The sequence below is a fragment of the Lepidochelys olivacea genome (genome assembly GCF_965140295.1).
Source record: "Lepidochelys olivacea isolate rLepOli2 genome assembly, chromosome: 6".
NCBI lineage: Eukaryota > Metazoa > Chordata > Testudines > Cheloniidae > Lepidochelys > Lepidochelys olivacea.
In genome coordinates, this window is record NC_140416.1 from 115,884,439 (window position 1) to 115,907,538 (window position 23,100).

The window sequence follows — 23,100 nt, forward strand, 5'->3', positions numbered from 1 at the left end:
TTCATCAGCTTGTTATAAGCTATATCTGGTTGTTGGGAACTAGAAGTTTGCCGTTCCTATTTCCATTTGGTTTTTACCTACTTCTCAAAACAAACGACTCACCTGACTTCTTAAACCGCTTGAAAACCACATATTAAATGTATGGGTGGGGGAGAGGGAACGAAAGATCAGGACTAGTCTCTCTCACTCATCATTCTTTTTTCTGATGGAAGAATCTAACAAGGCATCTGTGTTAGAAATTTTATTGCTGAGGGAGGAGGGTACCGCGTTATAGGAAGGATTGTGTCCTGACAGTGTTAAAACTCAGTTTGATTTTGACTGTATCGCATAGGACTAAATCATGCTTTAACCAGAATACAGAACCATGCTGCAGTCTTAGTCTTTGGTTTTCTATGCTATGGAAACCTGTCATGGTGCCTGACCCAACTACAGTATGACAGTGTTTGACATACTCGCAGAGAACTGGACCTTTGTTTAATTGCGTTCTCAAATCATGTTACACCCTTGGGCTCTACTAAGATGGGCATAAAAACACAGTTTGGTCAACTCAAACCAAATTCTGCATGGTGCTGAGCATCTCAGCTCCCATTGACTTTAATGGGAAATACAGGCATTCAGTACTTCTGGGGCACTTCTCCTTGTAGGATCAAATTTCTCTACTGCAAAACCAAATCTTTTTTAACAGCGCCAGTGCTGCTGTCTTGTGTGGCCTTCCTAACAGAAGGTGGCTTTTCATAGTGTAAGCAGGACCCCCTGTAAAGTTACACTATTACTTACTATATGTATTGCAATAGCACATTCCACTAAGCACTCTACACACATAACAAAAAGACAGTTCCTGCCCCAAACAGTTTACAGTCTAAATATAGGACGAGACACCTTGAAGTTTAGCAGACAGAAGTTGTAACTAATGAGGGGTTACATTTTAAATGTTCAGAAGTTAGTTGAGATACACATCCAAAAGTTCAGAGCTATCAGTCTATTGGAGCCATGAGAAAGGGCTGGAAATAATTACAAGCCTAAAGAAAAATTCCATATGATTTCTGTGTGAAAGTTTAGGGAGCCAGGAGCTGTTGCCAGGGAGGAGGAATCTTATCAATCCTTGTGCATGTCCATATTATTATTATTTGTAATATCATAGAGCCAGGAGCCCCAGTCATGGGCCAAAATGCCATTGTGCTAGGCCCTGTACAAACAAAGAACAAAAAAGACTGTCCCTGCCCTAAGGGGCTTACAATAAAAGGGTATGTCTACATTATGGAGACTACTTTGGCATAGCTATAGTGTAGCCAGTAACTATAGCCGGCTTTACCCAATAGTGTAGACACAGCTTACTCCAACAGAAGGGGTTTTTCTGTCAGTGTAGGAACACCACCTCCCCAATGATGCTAGCTAGGCCTCTTCCATCCACATAGCTGCATCTACATTGCCAATTAGGTTAGCACTGTGTTTTTTTCACACCTCTCACCAACACAGCAATGCTGATATAACTTTTCAGTTTGGACCGGACCAGACCAGAGTAAGGACAATAGACAACAAATAGATGGATACAGGAAATCGGGGGAGTACAAGGAAACAATGAGACAAAAGTGGTCAACATGATAGGCAGTGGTCTCAACACTGTCTCTAGCTGTCAGGTGAATGTTTTGATTCCTCAATAAAGCCGTGTAACTAAATATTTCCTGTCTTGAAACCTCTACAGCTGCCTATGGAGAGGAGGGGAAGGACGGGGCAGGGGAAAAGACAATTTTTAAATTATTATTATAAAAGAAAAACACTTGAGAATAAAAACAAGTATTAAAAGAAACTAAAGATACAAAAAAGGATATATTACTATCCAAAAATACACCATCTGCCTGAGATTGAGAGTTACAAATTGCAGAGGTTTTTCTGGTTTACAGGCAGGTTCTGGTCTCCTGGCGGCAGCAGCACCACCTACTGTCATTAAATATTCAGGAACAGGTGCCAAATCTGCACTATCGAATATTTGTCTGCTGAACATTCTCTTTGTTCTATTTCTAGCCGATAGCTTCAATTTGTCTTTTCTCTTTTCTGGCTCTTCAAAACAAAGGACTGGAACAAGAAAGGCGGGGGGAACCCAGAATGGAATTTTATGATGGAACTATGATTTTGAGTGGCAATTTAGAAAAACCAGGCAAGTTCAAACGAGTCCGAAGCACTAAAATGGAAAGGATTATTATATTCTGTATTGTTAATTTTATTAAAATTAACTCAGCAGAATGAATTCATAGTATTGGTTTCAAGTAACCTTGGTCAAAATGGAAAGGAATAAGAAGCAAGATAGGTGCTGTGTTGTCTCACTGTCTCCCGGTAAACTCCCATCTGTTTGGATCCATCTGTTGTCTTTTGTTTTATATTTAGATTTAAAGCTCTTTGGTGAGAGATTTTTTGTTCATTGTGCTACATGCTGTACAAACACAGGAGTCATGGTCCGTGACTAGGTCTTCTAGGCATTATGGTAACACAAATAATTAATAATAATAATGTGTGTATATTTTGTAAGCATAATGCTACACCATATGTGCAAAGTAGCCTGCCAGAAGACTAAGATAGCCTTATGCTACTGGAGTTCCAATGGAGAGGAGTTTCATGCCATCTCTCAGCTACATACTTGGGGTTTCTCTGTGCTCATTCTGGCCCTACCTCAGCAAAGCACTTAAGCACATGCATAACTATAAGTCCATGAGCAGTCCCACCGATTTCTCGATTTCTGGGCATGTGATTGGATAACTTGGTATTGAGAGTAATTAATACATACTGCATGTGGGTCTTTCTACCATATAAAAATTACTGATTTTCCCTTTTACAACGAAGTCAGTATTCAGTAGAATAAGGGATGGGAACAGGAAATGGATGGCAGGTCTAATTTATAGTTCATCTCTATTCATTCTGAATCATGGCTGATTCACAGAATACCTGCAGAGGGCACTGACAGAGCTGCAAAACCACTAATGTAAATTGCGTAAATTGCACAAACTCTGTGTATCACTCATCTTATCTGAAGAAGAGTGCCACATTTCACACAGACTAAGAAAGGAATCTGAGTGAAGCTCCATAAAAGGCACAATATCAAACAACTGCTGGGGACTATAAAGAGTGATTAGAGTATGGAACTATATCAGTAATGTCTCATGGCTATACAACATATTTGTCTGTGGTAGCATGCAGGATGTGCTAGGTGCTTTACAGACACTGAGGAAGGGACAGTCCATTCCCTGGAGAGCTCACAGTAAAAGTACAAAGAGTCCTGTGGCACATTATAGACTAACAGACATACTGGAGTATAAGCTTTCGTGAGTGAATACCCACTTCTTCAGATGCATGTAGTGGAAATTTCCAGAGGCAGGTATAAATATGCAAGCAAGAATCAGGCTAGGGATAACGAGGTTAGTTCAATCAGGGAGGATGAGGCCCTCTTCTAACAAAGACTGTGAATGGCTAGCCAACTACAAAAGCAGTTTCTCCTTCCTTGGTGTTCACACCTCAACTGCTAGAAGAGGGCCTCATCCTCCCTGATTGAACTAACCTTGTATTCACCCATGAAAGTTTATGCTCCAATACGTCTGTTAGTCTATAAGGTCCCACAGGACTCTTTGCAGCTTTTACAGATCCAGACTAACACGGCTACCCCTCTGATACTTGACAGTATAAGGACAGATAGACCACAAGCAGACAGAGGTTAGGAGAAGGGGAAAATAATTAGGGAATTTTATACTGTTAATTAGATTCATTGTAGACAGCACAGAGTGTTTCAGAGGGACTTAAAGCAGAAGTGATTTTTAAAAGGGATTTAAAACATAGGGCTGGAAATTTATGGATGATCTAAGAGTGATCACACAATGCCTAGGGAGCTGTATCAAAAAAGGCACAAAGGTGATTGCCTTTAAACCAATATTCAGATGGGTCTTCCCCAGTCATAAGACACTGCTGAGAGAGAGCCATTTTCTCATGACAAGGTACCTCCTCCATCTAAGTCCTGTGTACAAAGTGTCCCTATGTCATGCTACTCAAGACAAGGGCTTCACAAGGTATGCTTCATGTTCATGTATTGGAGATAGAATTGGCATTAACTGGCTTCCAGCAAAAAGAAGCCATCCACTATGAAGTAGTGGGGAGAAAACAACCAAAAAACTAAGTATTAAAAGCCCATTCAAAAAAAACCAATAATAAAAAATATAATGTTAAATGAAAGAGCACTGATTATCACTATTTTCAAAAGTATGTAGTGATTTTGGGTGTTCGCCTTTAAAAGGACCTGATTTTCAGAAAGTGCTGAGCACAACCTGTCATAAATATAAAGGGAAGGGTAAACCCCTTTGAAATCCCTCCTGGCCAGGGGAAAGCTCCTCTCACCTGTAGAGGGTTAAGAAGCTAAAGGTAACCTTGCTGGCACCTGACCAAAATGACCAATGAGGAGACAAGATACTTTCAAAAGCTGGGAGGAGGGAGAGAAACAAAGGGTCTGGGTCTGTCTGTATGCTGGTCTTTGCCAGGGATAGACCAGGAATGGAGCCTTAAAACTTTTAGTAAGTAATCTAGCTAGGTATGTGTTAGATTATGATTTCTTTAAATGGCTGAGAAAAGAATTGTGCTGAATAGAATAACTATTTCTGTCTTGTGTATCTTTTTTGTAACTTAAGGTTTTGCCTAGAGGGGTTCTCTATGTTTTTGAATCTAATTACCCTGTAAGATATCTACCATCCTGATTTTACAGGGGGGATTTCTTTATTTCTGTTTTTTTATTAAAAGTCTTCTTGTAAAAAACTGAATGCCTTTTCATTGTTCTCAGATCCAAGGGTTTGGGTCTGTTGTCACCTATGCAAATTGGTGAGGCTTTTTATCCAACATTTCCCAGGAAAGGGGGGGTGCAAGTGTTGGGAGGATTGTTCATTGTTCTTAAGATCCAAGGGTCTGGGTCTGTAGTCACCTAGGCAAATTGGTGAGGCTTTTTACCAAACCTTGTCCAGAAAGTGGGGTGCAAGGTTTTGGGAAGTATTTTGGGGGGAAGGACGCGTCCAAACAGCTCTTCCCCAGTAACCAGTATTAGTTTGGTGGTGGTAGCGGCCAGTCCAAGGACAACGGGTGTAATATTTTGTACCTTGGGGAAGTTTTGACCTAAGCTGGTAAAGATAAGCTTAGGAGGTTTTTCATGCAGGTCCCCACATCTGTACCCTAGAGTTCAGAGTGGGGGAGGAACCTTGACACAACCCTTTGGAAAAATCAAGACTCTTTGAAGTGTCTCAAGTTGGACACCCAAAAACGGAGGCACACGAAATCACTAGCCTCGTCTGAAAATCTTGACCTACAACTACATGAAAAGATGAAAAAGGACTGTGAAATAGATCTTTTTTTAAAAAAAGAAAAAGCTGGTGTTTCTTTCCACCACAATAGAGTATTAATTGCAGCAACAAACTGCAGTTGGTTGCTTTGTGCAATGTTCGCAGCACTAGCAGGAACTCGGTCAGTAACATGTGTGTGTCAAGCATGTGGTGATCACAGTCTGAGGCAGAGAGGTTAATTATTTCTGTCTTGGTGGGTTCACACAGGAAATACAAGCTGAACAGGAGGGGAGTCTGTACAGAATAATAAGCAGAGAGAGCAAAACAATTTTTGTCAAATCCTGTTTTGCACAGAGATACGAGCCCATTTGCTCAACACAGCTAGAAAACAGAGACCATGGCTAAATTATCCTCAAAGTCATTTTTTCTCTCTTCCTATTGCACCATTTTCCCCTCCTAACAAAAATGATGTGTACTTTTAACCCAAGTAACTGGCATATTTCCATGTCTCAGAACAGCAAGCCAGTGCTGGAAGAAAGATGAGCCATCCTCACAGGAGCTTCCCTTTGAGGAAGTAAGGAAGTCTTCAGAGAAAAACAAGGATGCCATTCAGTTAAATTAATATTCAGTAGCATCCACTTGGAGTTGACTGAAGAATATCCTTCCACCAAATCCCTACTAAATAATATCAATGGGTTGTCCAGTGAAAGAAATAGGGTCTGAGAATAAAGTAGTTAACACTAGGGCTAAAAGAGGGTCATTAATATAGGGAGGGATTTATCCGCACAACACCATTGTGAGGTAGGTGTCAGAGATTCAGGATAACTGAACATGTATTCTCCCTCCGTTGTCGCTCGAGGGCACCCACTTAAGGTTTCTACCTCCCAGCCATCACCTCTCTTGGGCAGAGATCCATGTCTCTCTTCCTGCTGACTGGGGTTTTAAGGCTGTGCAGCTGCCTGCCCTACACTGCGATATCCCCAACAAACCAGTCTGACTAAAGGACAGACCCTGTGCCTTGCTTTCTCTCCAAGGGCTCTGAACAGCATATTGCCAGCAGTTACAAGTTATCACCTGGCTCTTTCTAAGCAAGCACCTTTATTCTTAAGGGGAAAGCATTACATGGAATACTTGTAAAAAACAATAAAGGTTCCTATACATGCTAAAATCTTACTAGATATCACCCATCAGTCTTATGGTGCCCTTTCCAACCCTTCTCAAAGGATTGGGGCCTTTGGAGAGAAAGTCCTGCCTGTTTGCTGGCTTCGAAAGAAGGCCCTTAGTCAGTTTAAATGCAGCCCTTTTAGCCAAAAGTCCTTTCTTTGTCAAGGGTCTCTGGGAAATCCAGTTTGAACCAGTATATCAAGCCTCCCCAGGGGTAGTACCACTCTGGAGGTGTTTAGAACCTGAACAACTCACCCTAAACCCCCCCTCCCCCCGTTTTGTTTTGTTTTTTTACTGATTTTTGAAGATTAAACATTTTTAAATGCACTTTTAGAAACGCTGGCTCCCTGCAACTAAAGAACCACAGTCCCCACAGACTCCAGACTGTGTGTGTGAGAGAGAGAGAACACACGCACCTGAGACCTGATCAACCCCATATTAAACCAGTCTTGGGTGAAACTCAGGGAGTTCACCACTAAAATCGAAAAAAGGAATGTTCTGCTGCTGATAAAGCACCCCCACCCCAGGAATGTCCCTAACGAGAGTTATACCCACCAAGGTTGTAAAGACGCTGGGAAATTAGGGAGAATACACAAAGAGACTCAACAAATGGTAAAATAAGCTCAGACCTGAGTTTTATGCTGACCATGTGTTCAAATAAAGGTCACAATTAAGTTACAATTTGGGCATGAAAAATAAAATGTAAAGAACTTGGGCAGGAAGGAGGACACATAGATGCCAGTGTGTAATTGGTTAACATTTTTGTTATTTAGGAGCGTGAAATAGTGTGACAGGTTTAGTAAATTGAAGGAGGGAGCTAGTTTTACCTATATGATGTAAATAAAAAACAATGCTCTTTGGGAACCATTTCCAGACTGCAGCTCAACATCAAGCTGCTGGAACTCTGACCCCTCTGCACGACCGTGACGTGCAGAGGCATCACCGGGAACCCACAGATGAATTAATCCTGACTGGCCATTGGGTGAAATTTGTACAGTGGAAGTGGTGAGCATAAAAGATTTGCTTGGTAGATGTATTCTGTGTTTGTTGCTAATAAATAGATGTTTAGAGCACAACTGTGTAAGGCTCTTTCACTGGGAAAAGGTTCCGCAGACCCATAGAGCCCTGAGGAAAAGGGCGGGTACTTAAATTGACCAGGTTTCTTCCTGAGCCCCGTGGGTAAGGATAGGTGCCTTACACACTGAGCCCTCTGAAAGGAAAGGGTGGGGGTGCCTAAATTGATTGGGTCATGCCTTAAACCCTCGGTAGCGTGCAGGCGGGGTGCCTGAAATTGACCAGGTCACACCTTGAGCCCTGGGTAGGCGGGGTGCCCAAAATTGACCAGGTCACGCCTTGACCCCCTGGGTAGGCGGGGTGCCCGAAATTGACCAGGTCACGCCTTGAGCTCTCGGTAGGCGGGGTGCCCGAAATTGACCAGGTAACAACAACAACAACAACTCAGGCCTAGGGCACATTCAAATTTTACACCTAAACAAAAAGGGCACGTCTTAACTAGGATTTAAAGATGTGATGTGATGTTGTTATCACATCTTTAACTACTAATCTAGACAAGGCCAAAGAGTTGCTTACCTTATGTTTCATTACTTAACTAAGCTTCACAAACCAAAGACCATAGAACTGCACAGATCCACCAGGTACTTCCATTCTCCCATGCTACATCCCACTCTACTGGCCTTCCTGCCCTATCTAGCTCCTGGCTACATCTCTTGGCAGTACCTCATCATGGCTTCTCTGTCCCCTTCATTCACATCCCATGCCATCTGATTCCTCCTGCCAAGTCCAAAGTCTCTAGAGAGATCAAGCCTTGACAGTGAAAGTCCCAATCTGACATACCTGGCCTGGGCTCACTTCTGGTAAGCTATAAAGCCAGAGACCCAAACTATCTCTGTAGTGGAGCTGCTATCTCCATTTCACATGGCAACTTTGGACACAACTCTTTCCCTCTCCCTCATCCCTGTTACCTACAGAGTTGCATCCAAAGATGGCTAAACAGGCAGCCTCTCTATCTGGTGAACCTCAGTGATTCATGGCCTCTGGGTCATGGACCTTAGCAGGCCTGTCAAACTGGGATCCATGCTGCTCAGGTTCACTACAGCCTAGAAATACATCCCAGGGAACATTGGCAAAGTTGCTGGTCTCCCTGCTCCCCACTTAACTCCAACCTCGGATAGAAGAAAGCCTTGTCTGTACTAAAGAATTTCACCAGTTTAACTAGAGTGATTCAAAATCTATTTTTAGTTAAACTGGGGCAATTTTCTGGTACAGACATGCTTGCACTGGTAAGTTTACCTTGTCCTATTTGTTACAAGTAAATAGATGAGGTCAGAGTTAAGGTTGTGTGACTAACTGATTGGACGTGGGATGAGAATTTTTATGCAATGCAGAAAACAAACACCAGTGTGTCTGTGTGAGCTCAGCGACTGGCAGTGGTATTGCAAGCCGATGGGCTACCTCACTGGCTCGCACACCAAAAAACACTCTCCAGCCACAGGATTGCACTCCCTTTTTCTTCAGGGCTTTTGTTTTAGTTCTTCAAAATAAAGTGATTTGACACAAGTTCAACATCGCAGTAATGTCCTTTCCCCTGACTCGGGGTCTTCCACAGAGGCCCCATCTATTCCCTACAAAGTTAGTCTCTGTAGGCCATCTGGCTGGGTGTTAAGGCAAGCCTCCTTCTCCTTCCTGGCCTGCCCCCTACAGGATTACACTCTGTAGGCCCTCCTGCAGCTGGGAGGCAGCTGATAAGTCATGGGTGGGGATGGGGCCAACTCCTTTTAAGGGCCAGTCAGCCTCTGACAGGGATATGGAAATTTTCATTTTTAAATCACCGACTGAAAATTTTTTCTGTCACCTGTGACTTGACAGACTCCTAGCAAACAGGCATCTGCATCGCAGCACTCAGACGTGGCACTCTTGTTAGCAGACTCACAGAGGTGAAATAACTGATAGAGGGGTAACATATTCAAAAGTGATCAAGTAATTTAGAACCCTAAGTCCCATATTTAAAAGTGACTCAGGCTCCTAAGTCTCAATGAGTCTAGAGTTCGAAATGCCTATATCGTTTTTGAAAATGAGACACTTGGCGCAATGCTGGAGCTCTATAAACAATGAATAACTGGACAGGAGGACAAAGCTGTCTCTTCAGGTGAAGGCTGGCACACACTGAAGGGACGGTGCTGAGACACAAAGGGAAGCTTACACTGCTACTTGTGCTGTAGCTCGTTGATATATGATCTTCCAGGGACACCCGGCTCCTGTGACAAGTGATGAATTCACTTATAAATAATTTGTTGCAGATGAGATACCTCATTAAAGTCAAATCCACTAAGAGAAGATTATCAATAGTGGGTCAGGTTCACAGCCTGGATCCTTGACTTCCACAGGGAGAAGACAGGCTGTGAGGCCCTCGAGGCCTACCCACAGCGAAGGTGCAAGCTGTGAACAACTCCCACTCCTATCAAGGGCTGGAGCCACCTGGCACAGCCCACAAAGTGGGAGGGGGCGGCTAGGGATGAGGTGGGACCAGAGCACCCTGGTGATGTGCAGAATCAGCACATCTTCTGAGCAGGTTCTGTGTTTAAATTTCCCTTCCCTGGCAAAGAATGGCAGAGCTACCACCCCATTCCTAATCCTGGAAGTGAATTCCCACTCTGGCACTCCTGGGGGCAGGGGGGAAACTGAATCAAGTACAACAAACATAATGAGATAATTTCACAGGTGGCGTAGACCAAGGTCTGGAATAACACATGGCTTAGTGAACAGGGACACCAGAAAAAAGCCAAATACAAATGACACCACTGAGAAGTAGTATGCGGATTTTCAAACCAAAACCAGGACAAAACCCAGCAGATCTTTGTGGGACTCTGCAAATGTACGGACAGTAGGAGAAAAGCAGAGTCTCGATAAAGAAACAGAATAGAACACCTGTGCCAGATACTGAAAGACTATTTAGCAAAATTATGAGTCCCACTCCAGCTCCCATTGAAGTAAATCGGAATCCTTCCATTGACTTTATCGGGAACTGGACGGGACCCAGGGTCAGCAGCCATGCATCCTTTGGAGTCCTACAGAGTGCAGAGTCACAGAGCACCTACAACTGTAGGACCATCTAAATACCAACATTAAGCTCAGCGTTCCTCTCAAAACAGCTCCTAATCCTTTTCACTGGGAAGAGTCTTCCAGATACAAAACACATAAGGATCTTCCAGCATCTCCTCACTGCCTACACCCATGTCTGTCTTCCCTAAAGCTAACCATTTCCTCTGTTAGTTTAGGAAGGCCTAAGGCCTTCACACCCCCACCCAGGTGTCTGTGTCTGCTCCCCTGGGAATAGCTGCCTGACAGCTGCCCCTGCCTCTGGACTAGGATTGACCTGGAGTCTCTAGGAATTAAAGATTGTAATAAAAGGTTAGACTATGTTAATCGAAGAAACCTCCAGGAATACGTCCAACTAAAATTGGCAACCCTACTCTGGACAGGTGACTGTTTACAATCCTTCTGAGCGCTGGGGAAACAAGTCTTGGAACTTGGTTGGCACCTGGAAGTAGAATCTTCCCAGCTAATAGCTCAGACACTGTCTGTCAAAGACTCAAAACATGTTTAGTGGGAGGTTATTTATTTGGAGCTATTATGTTGCCTTCCAAACAGCCCTGCTACTGAACTAAACTAAACTATACCAAACCAGTGTATGCATATAGTAAACATCCCAATAAACCAATCCGCCCACACATTTACTATCCCATAACCACCTCACATAAAATATTAATAAATTATTACAGATCAGCTCCATACCCTTCACATTTCCACCTTATTGAAGTCAACGCGACTTAAGCACATGTGTGTGCTGGAAAGAAGCTGTTTTGTCTTTTCCAAGCAGGCATTCCAGCTTTCATGGCTTCCTGTAGCAAAGCAGTCATCTGTGCTCACATACATACCTGAGCATGCTTTAATTGTTATCAGAACAAACAACTGGAAAGTTGAAAACATTTCACAAAAGGGGTAGTCATAGAAGTAAATTTAAATCAGAAGGGAAAGAACAAATGAAGAATATTTTTTAAAGGCAACTTTTGCACTGAGAAGCGTATAGATGTCCAGTATTATGTGTCTTTCTTGAAACAGAAGCACTTGTGAAGTAGATGGATGAAATTATGGAATGAAGATTACCAGGAAGAAATTTATATATTTGGCACACCCCATCAAAGGTACTCACATGGAAATTTCAAGTGAATGAAACTATCAGTTTGAAGGATAACCTGGGAGAAATGAACCACATCAGGCACGAATCAGCTCACTTGGTCAGAGATCACAATGATAAAGGCCCATGTCGTATACAGAATAAGCAGTCCATAAGAGTCTCTTCAAAAGTACCTTTGTTACTCATAAAATATTCAGTGTTCAGCGGTATGTGAGTTTTACATGAAAAATACTATGATCCATACTATTTACAGTACATTAGCGAGTGACAGCTTAAACTTAAGCAATGATGGATTTAAAAACGTCTTTGAAAACATGCCAAAATATTTCTCTTACCTTCAGTGAAGCTACCTGTAAGAGTGATTACCACAAACACTTTTCCCTCTGGCTCCAGATCCACCTGAAAAAGATTGGGGGACAGGAGGAGAAAGTATGCTTCAGAATAAAGTCTTCTCTTTGCATGTTAAATTAATCCAATACTTGACAAACATTTAAAGTTGTGTAAGTTATGCTCTTTAGACCTGATTTTCAGAAATATAGAGCACCCTCAGCTCCAATTGCTCACCACCTCGGTGCGGGAGGGAGAATCTGGTTCTTAATTCTTTAACAATCCAGTGTGTTGAACAGTCTCATTCTTGCATTAAAATATGTGAGTGAAATAATCAATAGACTCTAATATTATTATAATTTGTCAGGCACATTCAGTGGTAATAAGCCCCTAGGTTATCAGGACAGAATGGAACCTACAAGGTGTATCGCTGTTAGTCTGGTGAATTAAAAAAGTTTGTTCATTTAGTCCCCTATTATCTCATATTGTGCTTGTTTTAGAGTCACTGGAAAAACATCAGTGCTGTGTATAACATAAGCCCCCGTCTGCCTGATCCACATACCGGCCCAGCCAGGGTATGCTGTCCTTTAACTCAAGCTACAGATGGCCACATGAAACAGTTCTGGAGGTCCCAGGTTCAATCTCCAATGATGATCAAGTTGAAGGCCATTACCTTCCAGCTGAAGGAGCCAAGGAATTTTTTATTTTGAAACGTTTCTTGAAAGTTCACCTCATTTATTGCAGCCTTGCTAAAAATTACTGATGTTCAAGTCAGCCTGCCACATGGTACCTATAAAAAGTCTCTGCTAATTTTATCCTTGCTAATTTAAAGACAAGCTTCACACCAGGTGTATATTGATAATCTTTGCAGAAGAAAAATTCTGAAAATAGAGCTCCCAGGAGGAATGACTAAACACGATAAATTTCCAGCTGTCTTTGTGCTTGTCTTAACTTGTTTTAGACAGGAAAAAAAATGATTTAACAAGCCACTAATGCCACCATTAGATAACAAAGTTTAACACCTAGGACCGACATGTTTTAAATACACCTTGCTGTGCAAATGTAGGTGGGACTGATATACTGTCTAGTAGAACAATGTGTTTTCAGGGGTTGGGTCAAGACTGTGAGACCAAATCCCATAGGATTTTAAAAGTACCCCCGAATTCACCACTTCTGCTCCAAGTGCCAAATGCATATTTTCAACTTTGCTTTCCTTCGTCAATATAAACACAATGCACACCAGCCAATAAAGAAAATCTGCACAAAACCTTCCCCCTGGAGAGAGGGAGAGAGAAAGAAGGATGAACCCGCATGACACACATCATTTGAGGCACGCTTGGAAAGCGCTCAGATACCACAGTGATGGTCATGCTGTAACAGCCTGAATAGAAGACAGAATAGTATGGTTGTTCCCAAACTGTGGTCTGAGGACCATTGGTGGGTGGTCTGGATGACAGCCGCAAGCGGTTCACAGAACTCTAGCTCACCATGTGGTGCTAGCTGCTACTCGTTATCTCCAGCTGCTGAACTGCAATAAAATGCAGTTTAAAAATTGCATTTAAACAGTTGCTGTAGGAACTATATAAGTGCTGCATGACCATGAACGGTAGGAGAGGTGGTCCCCACAGCTATAAATGGGAGAAGTGTTGGATAAGTCAGTCCCTCTACTGAGTTGTGTTGTTAATATTAATTAGCACTTTCTGTTAGCACTGTCCAAGAAATGGTGCAGCACCACTACCAGGGAGGCTAATTACAGCCGGACTAAGAAAAGCAAGAAGCAAATGATATTCTGGAAGGGACAGTAAAGTGCACCATTCCCACACCTCTCTCATGCCCCAGATCTTGGCACCAGCATTGAGAAATAATCAATACTTTTAAAATTCTCACTCAGAAGTGCAAGCAAGTGAATATGAGACACCACAAAGGAGGAAAAGAGCAAAGTGAGGGTGAAAGAAAGGATGAGAGCTAGCATACAATGGCTATTTATACAGCCCAACAGCAGTTCATTGTGCTCTACAGACAAAAAGAATGACAGGTACATGCATACAAGGAATAAAAGACAAGGAAACTCATTGTTTCCTGACAATAGCTTAACCAGAGTTGCTTGGGAATTTTCTACTGAAGGGTTTTTTTGGATGGAAAATGTGTCAATTATGCTGAATCCCACCCTTCCCCACACCCTCAACTGGGAAAATCTAAGCTGAATGTGTCAGTTTGAGTCGACATTAACCAATGCATCTGCCTTAGCTACCACTGTCTCACTTGTGCCTCCGTTCTCTCCTATGAGATCGGCTCCCTGGCTAGACTACGCTTCCCACGATGTCACGTCCCCTGTGGACCTAAATTCCAATCTTACAGGGTTTCTATGCACTCTTTCAACTGTCCTAAATAGTTTGTTTAAAATAAATAAAACTGAGTTATGGGCCTTTGGGAACAGACAGGTCAAGCTTCTGTGGATAAATTCTTCATTTTATCTTGAAAATGAGCTAAGTGGGTCTTCAAAACGTAAAATCTAAAATGCAAAATCTGTCACTATGCATTGTTTTTCTGCTAATTTCATTAGGTGAAGATGCCTCAGTCTTTCACTTCCACATCCAAGAAGAGAAACATTCCCTGTTTCTCTTCTTGAAATTTAATAGTAGGCCTTAGTCCTTCCGCTAGAGTTCTGCCCAAGTAAAGACTGCAGGATTTAGCCCTATATATATTTTCAATGGACCTTACACAGTATTTGATACAGAACAAAAGCACTAAACATGGAGTTTGGAACAGCTTCTGCATGAGCTCTTTGTGGTTTTGCACTCCACTTTAAATATGGTTTGTGCGGCCAAGGTACTATGCAGCTTTAGGAGATTGGTGCGATCGCTCATTTTAAAGATACAGCAGGAGACATTCTACCACATCAAAGAGCCCCAAACTTCTCCTCATTCTAAAGTTGAAGGATAGTCAAATCCAGTAAAAGGATTTAGCAGCCATGGTCATAGAACGTCCCTGTTTTTTCCCCCAGCAAGAGCCTGGAATGCGGAGGGGCCTAGCTGTAATTGAGACTTTCTCATGGCACATCCTGGTGAGTTCTGGAAATATATAATGTTCATCCCCCATCATATAGTTCTTAAATTATTTTTGCAGTAGCACCACAAGGCCCCAATCCAGAGTGCCAGGCACTGTATACCAGAGATATGCTCTAACACCAAGCCATGGGGCTATATGCAGGAATTGCTGGATGTAATCTGTGGCCTGTGTTATTCAGGAGGTCCAACTAGATGATCCTAATAGTCTCTTCTGACCTTAAAATACATTGTACTTCAGGTTTCATTAAAGAAATTGTTACAGTGAAAGGAAACTATTAAAAACATCAGATTGTCAATAATAGTTTGGATTTTTGACCTGCAATGCTGTTTTTTAAAGGTGACCTTTGACAAGATTGTGAAGAATCCCATATAACATTCAACATTTGAACCAAATCAGAGGTACATGGAAAGAGGTGAAAACAAACTATAAACTTTAAGTAGGGGAAGTGATAGAGGAAATTGGAGTATTAACATCCATCTCCAGCCCGACATTCCAAGGAGTCTGCCTGAGACCTGACATGGACAGACAAGCTGTCCAGTCACAGCGGTTCAAATCTCATGGGATGCTCTTGCTCTTGACTCCTAGAACTGAACTCTACGATGAGGCACGCTCGGGAGAAAACTAATGCCTGTGGAATCTGCTCGCTGAGGCTCCAATCCAGAAAGGCACAGAATTAATTTTAAGTATATCAACAGCCACACTGCAGTCATCCCATTTAAGTCAATCAGCCTACTCACTTGCTTAACTCTGTGCACAAGTAAGGCTTTCGCTACTGTCTCACATGACCTCATAAAAAACTACATAAATATAGCCTAGATGAACCTACTATAAGGTGGGTGCACAACTGGTTGGAAAACTGTATTTAGAACATAGTTATCTATGGTTCACAGTCAAGCTGGAAGGGCATATCGAGTGGGACACCATAGAAATCTGTCCTCGGTCTAGTTCTATTCAGTATCTTCATAAATTATTTGGATAATGGCAAAGAGTACACATACATTTTGTGGACAGTACCAAGCTAAGAGGTGTAGCAAGTGCTTTGGAGGACAGGATTAGAATTCAAAATGATCTTGACAAACTGGAGAAATAGTCTGAAATAAATAGAATGGAATTCAATAAGGACAAATGACAAGTACTACACTAAGGAAAGAATAATCAATTGCACAAATACAAAATGGGAAAGGAGGAGTACTGCAAAAGAAGATCTGGGGATTATAGTGGATCACAAACTAAATATGAGTCAACAATGTAATACTGCTGCAAAAAAAGCAAACATTATTCTGGGATATATTAGCAGGAGTGTTATAAGCAAGACACGAGAACTAATTCTTCCACTCTACTCAGCACTTATAAGGCCTCAAAAGGAGTACTGTGTCCAATTCTGGGCACCACATTTCAGAAAAAGATGTGAACAAACAGAAGAAAGTCCAGAATACAGCAACAAAAATGATTAAAGGTCTAGAAAACATGACCTACTGAAAAAACTGGGTTTGTTTATTCTGGAGAAGAGAAGACTGAGGGGAGGCATGAAAACAGTTTTCAAAGTACACATTATTATTAAGAGGAGCACAGGATAGGAAGCATTGGGCTTAAATTTCAGCAAGGGAGATTTAGGTTAGACATTAGGAAAAACTTCCTAACGGTCAGAGTGGTTAAGCCTATGAAGGTTGTGGAATCTCCGTCATTGGAGGTCTTTAAGAACAGGTTAAACAAACAACTGTCAGGGATGGTCTAGATAATACTGAGTTCTGCCTCAGTGCAGGGGACTGGACTAGATGATATGTTGAGGTCCCTTCCAGTCCTACATGTCTATGATTCCATATGTAAATGCCTTCCTCGATATAGGCCCTAGAGCTTAAATCTGGTAATTTTCAGTGCATGGTAAAAGGCGTTCCCTAAGAACTGTACTAGAAAGTTTTACTATTTTAACTATATTCAGCATGGACGCAGTTATACCAGTATAGAAGTGTTTATAATGTTATAGCTTATTTCAGTTCAGGAAGTAAACTATATCAGTATAAGGCACCTTTACACTGGTATAACTGCACCCACCATAGGGCTTATAGTGGTATAACTATACCAGTTTAAAAAAAAAATCATACCCCTTACCAATGTAATTTTACCTCTATAACTATTCTAATGTAGACCAGGCTCTCATTTAATTCATCATCATCACAGCTTGATGCAAGGCATGTACATACTATGGACAAAGGGCAATATAGAAACTGTACTTTGCCTCTCCTCCTGGACGCCATAAAGGGTTTCAATAAAAAAAGGGGAAGAGCTTAGGGAATATAAATTATCACACCTTGAGAATGTAGTTAGAGAAACTTCCCTTTCTAGTGTTTCCAGTTCCTTGTCTTGAGTAAAATGCTCACATACAAAACACTCAAATTTTAATACATCTAAAAAGAAACCCCACAACATAAGGAATGTGCATGGTAGCAATATTTTTAAAGATGATTTTGAATCACATGCCCCCTGGCCTAGAAGAGGATAAGGAAGCATTGCTCAAGAAGGATTTTCAAGGGTGCTTTACACTTATGACCATGCTGTGATGAAGGCAGGAAATCATTGCATTCAGATTATTGTGAGCTCCCATACAAACAAGAGTGTTGGAGGCTACATCTAGAATATTTTACATCCTGATATTACAGATATTATGAAAGCAAGGGTAAACTGAGAGGCACAAGCAGCTTAGGTAACATATTCTGAGCAGTCTACAACATTCTACTGGACTTAGCCCCACCATTTTATTTACCAGACCCAGGAATGTGCCTTTTTCATCCAACAGAAGTAGATGAATTTTGTCAATCACTAAAGAACTATATACATATACTGTTAATGTGCATTTTTTATTATAGGACTTTTTTCCCGCCCACAGTGTTCTTTTAAATAATAGGGCTTGAGCACTTCAAAAGGGAGCAGCTGATATGGGACAGTCCCTCAATCCACGGAAGGTGCCACCACATCCAGCAAATGTTTGGTTACAGAGCATACCAGGCCAGGACTATGTGCAGGCAAGACTCCCATGACTTAGGATCCAGTCCTTACAACTGGTATTGAAGTCTGTAACTACAACAACCGCACTAATATAAAGGCAAATACCATCCATACACCAAGTTTGCCTCTCATGTTCTCTTTCTTTTCATCCCAAAGTTAATTGTAGTTGCTTAAATTGTATTTTTATGGAAGGGGAGGAAACAGAAGTCACAGTTTTATCACGTTAGAAATTATTAAAAGCAAGAGCAGATGAGATTAATCAGATTCTTTTGGGAAGGTGGAGTTGATACAGATCTCTCTCCACAAATTATTTCCAGGAAGCACAAAGAAGCACAACAATATAATCTGGGGGCTGGACGAAACGCGTATGGAGAACCCTGTATAATTTGTCCAAGAGATGAGCAAGAGATATTTGGAGTGCGGAGCATTATTTAGGGTAAAGCAAGAGGGTATAGGTAGGAGAAGTGAAGGGACAGTCAGAGAGAGCATTCAGGTTGAATAGCAGAGAAATTTCACTGACAGCAAGATCATTGGGCTACAGAATAGTTTCCATAGGGAAGTGGTGGGACAACGCTTGGAACATTTAAAATTAGAGTGGGAAATGGACAACATGGAATAATCCTGCATTGGCTCAACTACAAAAATATAGTCTTAATTTTCTCGTTCCATTTATACTGATTTCCTATGCTCACCTGTACGTGCCTCACAACATTAACTATACAATACAAACCAAACTCAAGACATGCAGTATGACTGCCTGCATGATAACATCATATTACTTATTCATGTGCATAACATAATACTTGCTCACATAATACTAAACAGTAAACCCACCTGGCCACATTGTAATCTTCAATCCACTCCTTCCTCAAATTGTTGGGGGCAGAGGGGGAAATTTTTTTTTGGAAGAGTTCCCAGAAAGTTAACAAACCTGGGCACTGGTAGGGCGGTGAATGTCTGTCAGCCTATTATTAGCCAACTTATCGGACTTTTCCATCTCTAGTATCTATGATAGAGATTAAAAATCCTATGCCACTTTACAAAATGAGGACGGGATAATGCCAGGTGACCTAGCCAAATTACCCTTGTATGAAAATAGGTGCAGTACAGCACTTCGGCCCGGATTCAAAATGCACTTAAGTACCTGTTCTAACTTGGTGTAACTTAAAGCTGAGCATGTGCTTGAGTGCTTTGCTGAATCACAGCCTTGAAAATACTGCGTGTGCTGCTGTTGAGAACCCTAAGGCCTGTCTTGTTTAGCTACGGTGTCACCTCACTCCCATAATATAACATATTGCTTTGACAGTAAAGGCACTATATAAAACTAAATAGGGCTTTATACTCTATTCTGTAAGCAGAGCTACTCACACAAAGCCCAATCTTGGAAGGTGCTTAGTGCCCTTAGTTCCAAATGACTTCAGTGGGAGAGAAAGGTGTTCAGCACCCCACAGGATCAGTCCCCAAATTAGTATTTTACCTACTACCTCCAGGTAAAGTTGGAGACTGGCATCACTCAGATTCATATTAAAATCTTTATACTGAAAATCAGACAGAAGTTACTAACGCCTCTTCTCCAAAGTCTGAGTTTAGAAGTCAATTAATACAAGGAAGCGGAGAGACCGAAACGAAGGATTCTTCAGTCACAGATCTTCATGTACATAATAGAAACTAGTCAGGTATGAATCATCAGAGGTAGAGGCTAGGAAAACAATCTCCAAGGAGGAAAATCTCTCGGGCAACACATCAACACCCATCCGAAGCATCCACTAAACCTGAAGAGCAGGTACTGCCAGTCAGCTTCTGAGACAGAGCTTGGCATTCTTCCATGAATATTTCACCATGGCTGAGAAAAGAAGGATGAGGAGAAAACCTAGATGGAGGCCTTAATTTCCATTATCTGCCTGCCAGTTTCTGTCTAAATCTGAGAGCAGTGTGAGCAAACCGAACCTCTGGAATACAAAGGAGGAATGTTTAATAGTCTTTATGCCACGAATACGAATTCCCGCAGAAATGAGATTCAATGAATAGGGACAACTCTCTGACTTTCACCTTAACACAGTGTTTCCCAAATGGCAGGTCTTTCCCGGGAAGGTTTTAGGTGGGTTGCAGGCCTGGGGCAAAGAAGAGACCTGGGGAAGGGACAGGAGGAGGACTGGAGAACAAGCTCACCCAGTTCTCACTCCGCAGCAGTTGTTCCTGTCTCCGGGGCTGGGCCCAGCTCCTCGCTCAGGGCGTTGTGACCTGGCGCACAGGGTCACACCACCATTCAGGTTTGGCCTGGCTGTTCCTCCATCATGACACATCTAGATTACTCATTCTTTTTTCACCATTAATTTCAAGGACTGACACAGCTGCACACCCCATGAAGCATCTGAGACTGAATTCTCTGGACTGTCATATGGCAGGCATGGCATTTCTAATGTTAAAGTACTTCAGTAGGCTGAAACTGTTTGTTTGTCAGAAAAAGGGTATGTAATTAGCAGTTATGCCAACAAGCCTACAAAAATGGATTAACTTGCTGCTTTCCCCATTCACAAATGGTAGTGTAACCCATTTAGTAAGGCCCTTTTTCGGTTTTTATTTGTTTTGAGCTGGGTTGGTGGTTTTTTATTAATTTCTGGGGGTTTATTTAAAAGTTTTTAAAATGGGGGGGGAAGAGAGAATCAATAAAAAACAAAACCAAAAAGCACCAGGCAAGGGGGTGTGGCACCCGCTAATCATGGGGACGGGTACTCACCATTTAGCAGGTGAAGAAGCCTTCTGCCCCCTGCAGCAGTTGGGCAGCCTTGGCTGCCAGGACGCAGCTCCCTGCCCTTCTCACTCTCCTACTGCAGAGAGGAAGCAAATGGGGCCACACTGAAGGGCCAAGGTCACAAGAGGAGGGAAGGCTGCAACCTGTGAGTACTGACTCACACCCCCTCTTGGACAGAGACCCCTTTGGACTCTGCTGGCCCTTCAGCACAGCCTTATCTGCTTCCCCTGCAAAAAATTCTTGGGTCCCAAAACTGCCAAAATGTGGGTGGAAAAAAATTGGTAAAACCCAAATATTGGCTTTAAAAAAAGGTGGGGAGGGGATTTTTCATGGTAAAAAAAATCATTAGATGCTGATAACAAAGGGCCTTAACCATTACATTCTCCCTTTGTGCCCAGTCCACAGAGAATGTGTCTGTTACAGCCCCAGCCAAAAAGCCAGGACACTTCAGCTCAGGCTGTAGCTACTCATGCTTTCAGCTCTGGAGGTCCCTGGTTCAATCCCCAGTGTGATGACAAAACTGTGGCCCTCATAAAAGGACATCATGAAATCAGCATTCAAAAAATATTTACCTCCTTCCAAGTTTAGTTACGGTCAAAACTTGCCATGGATATAAAATATCTTAAAGTAACCACTTCATTGCCACTTGCATAGCACTGTAAAGTTAATGGAATTTCACCCCCATTCATACTAGCGGGTATTTAGTCTGTTTAGTAACTCCTATAACCAGTTATTCCAGCCACTGCTCTAATATCTTATCTTCATTCTGATGTATGTTCCAGGATGGGTGCTTAAAGCATGATTTCTTTTTCAGTAATGTTACAAAATTACAGGCTATAGGCCAACCATGAACAGGGTCATTAAAACAAATCAAACATAGCTAACCCCGATCACTAACCTAATGTTTTTAGTCCATTTTACTCACGGAAAAACCCTAGTGACTTCAATGGGACCTTTGCCCAAGTAAGAAACAAGTAAGGTTTTATGATTTCTGGTAAAATCATTCTATTCTCATGAAACACTTGTTGATAAACCTACTTGATGGGACATATAAACCAAAACATTGAAGATAGTATTTTCAAAAGTATTGCCTTAATTCTCCTCCCATTTAAATAAATGGGAGTTTCACCACTAACTTCAGTCAAAGTGGGTTGAGCCAATGCTGACTGCTTTTGCAAAACCACACCTCTAATGCACTGCACACCCCAGAATAAAGAACCTCGTTTAGAATTCCTTGTGACTGGTCTTTTGTTTCTGTAGTAGAATGCCCTATTGTGGTTTAATAGAAGAATCTGGATTAGGTACTCTGAAAATATAAACTACACAGGGAGTGTATATGAAAACAAAAATCAATATCTATTGTCCCTTTCTTTGGGGACTATTGTCCACTTATTCCTGAATTGATTAAATAAAAATAGAAAAACTAATCAAAACCCAAACTACAGTCTTACTGTAGATCATACACATATATTCTTATTACCATAGTATCTAAGTACCTCACAGTCTTTAACGTATTTGTCCTCATAACACCCATGTTAGGTAGGGAAATGTCATTTTACAAATGTAGAACTGAGGTAGAAAGACAGACTAAGTGACGCGCCCAGGAGCACACAGGAGTTTGTTTCAGAACAGGGACTTGCACCCAGATCTCATGAGCCCTAGGCTAGTGCCCTAACCCCTGAACCGTCTTTTGTCACCAAGGATGAGACTGTTTTGGGGAGATCACCTTTCTATATCTGGAGCATGCTAAATGTGACTCACTGAGTGGAAAAAAAAAAAAAAGGCCAAGAAGAAAGGCAACAAGGGTCCAGACTTTCCCAAGAGCTCAGCACCCACAAACAGGATCAAATTTTCAAAAGGGTGCAGCATGTTGGGTGCAAAGCAATTTTGAAAATCTGCCCAAAAGCATCATACTGGGAGCTGCAGGAAGAGGAGTTTTGAAAATCTGGCAGTCAGTTAGGTGCATAAAGGGAAGACGAGCTCTTTTGAAAATCTGGTCCTGGATCTCTTAACTCTCTCAAGTTAATGGTGTTTTTCTGATTTCATGGTAAAGGGCATGTCGGGGAGAAGTGTTAGATGGCCACATACGCTTCCTGCTGTCTCGTCATCAAACTTTTTAAGCACTACACAGGGTGGGCGTTTTACCACAGAATTCGGTGTTATTGCCTGGGCTCAGTCACGCTAGTGAGTGCGACTTCCTGCCCTATGTGGCTACTGAATTCAAGCAGCGCAGCGTTACACCGCTGTGGGAAACATTTCTTACACCATTC

At 41.9% G+C, this 23,100-nt stretch overlaps 1 protein-coding gene across 1 annotated transcript in view; it reads right to left on the reverse strand.

Moving 5' to 3' along the window:
• Nucleotides 1–23,100, reverse strand: part of PRKCH (protein kinase C eta) — a 172,321-nt gene that overhangs the window by 128,076 nt on the left and 21,145 nt on the right. Inside the window, exon 2 of the mRNA XM_084632453.1 lies at nucleotides 12,015–12,078. Within this exon, the coding sequence (XP_084488579.1) occupies nucleotides 12,015–12,078 (64 nt within the window). The remainder of the gene's footprint in view (nucleotides 1–12,014; nucleotides 12,079–23,100) is intronic.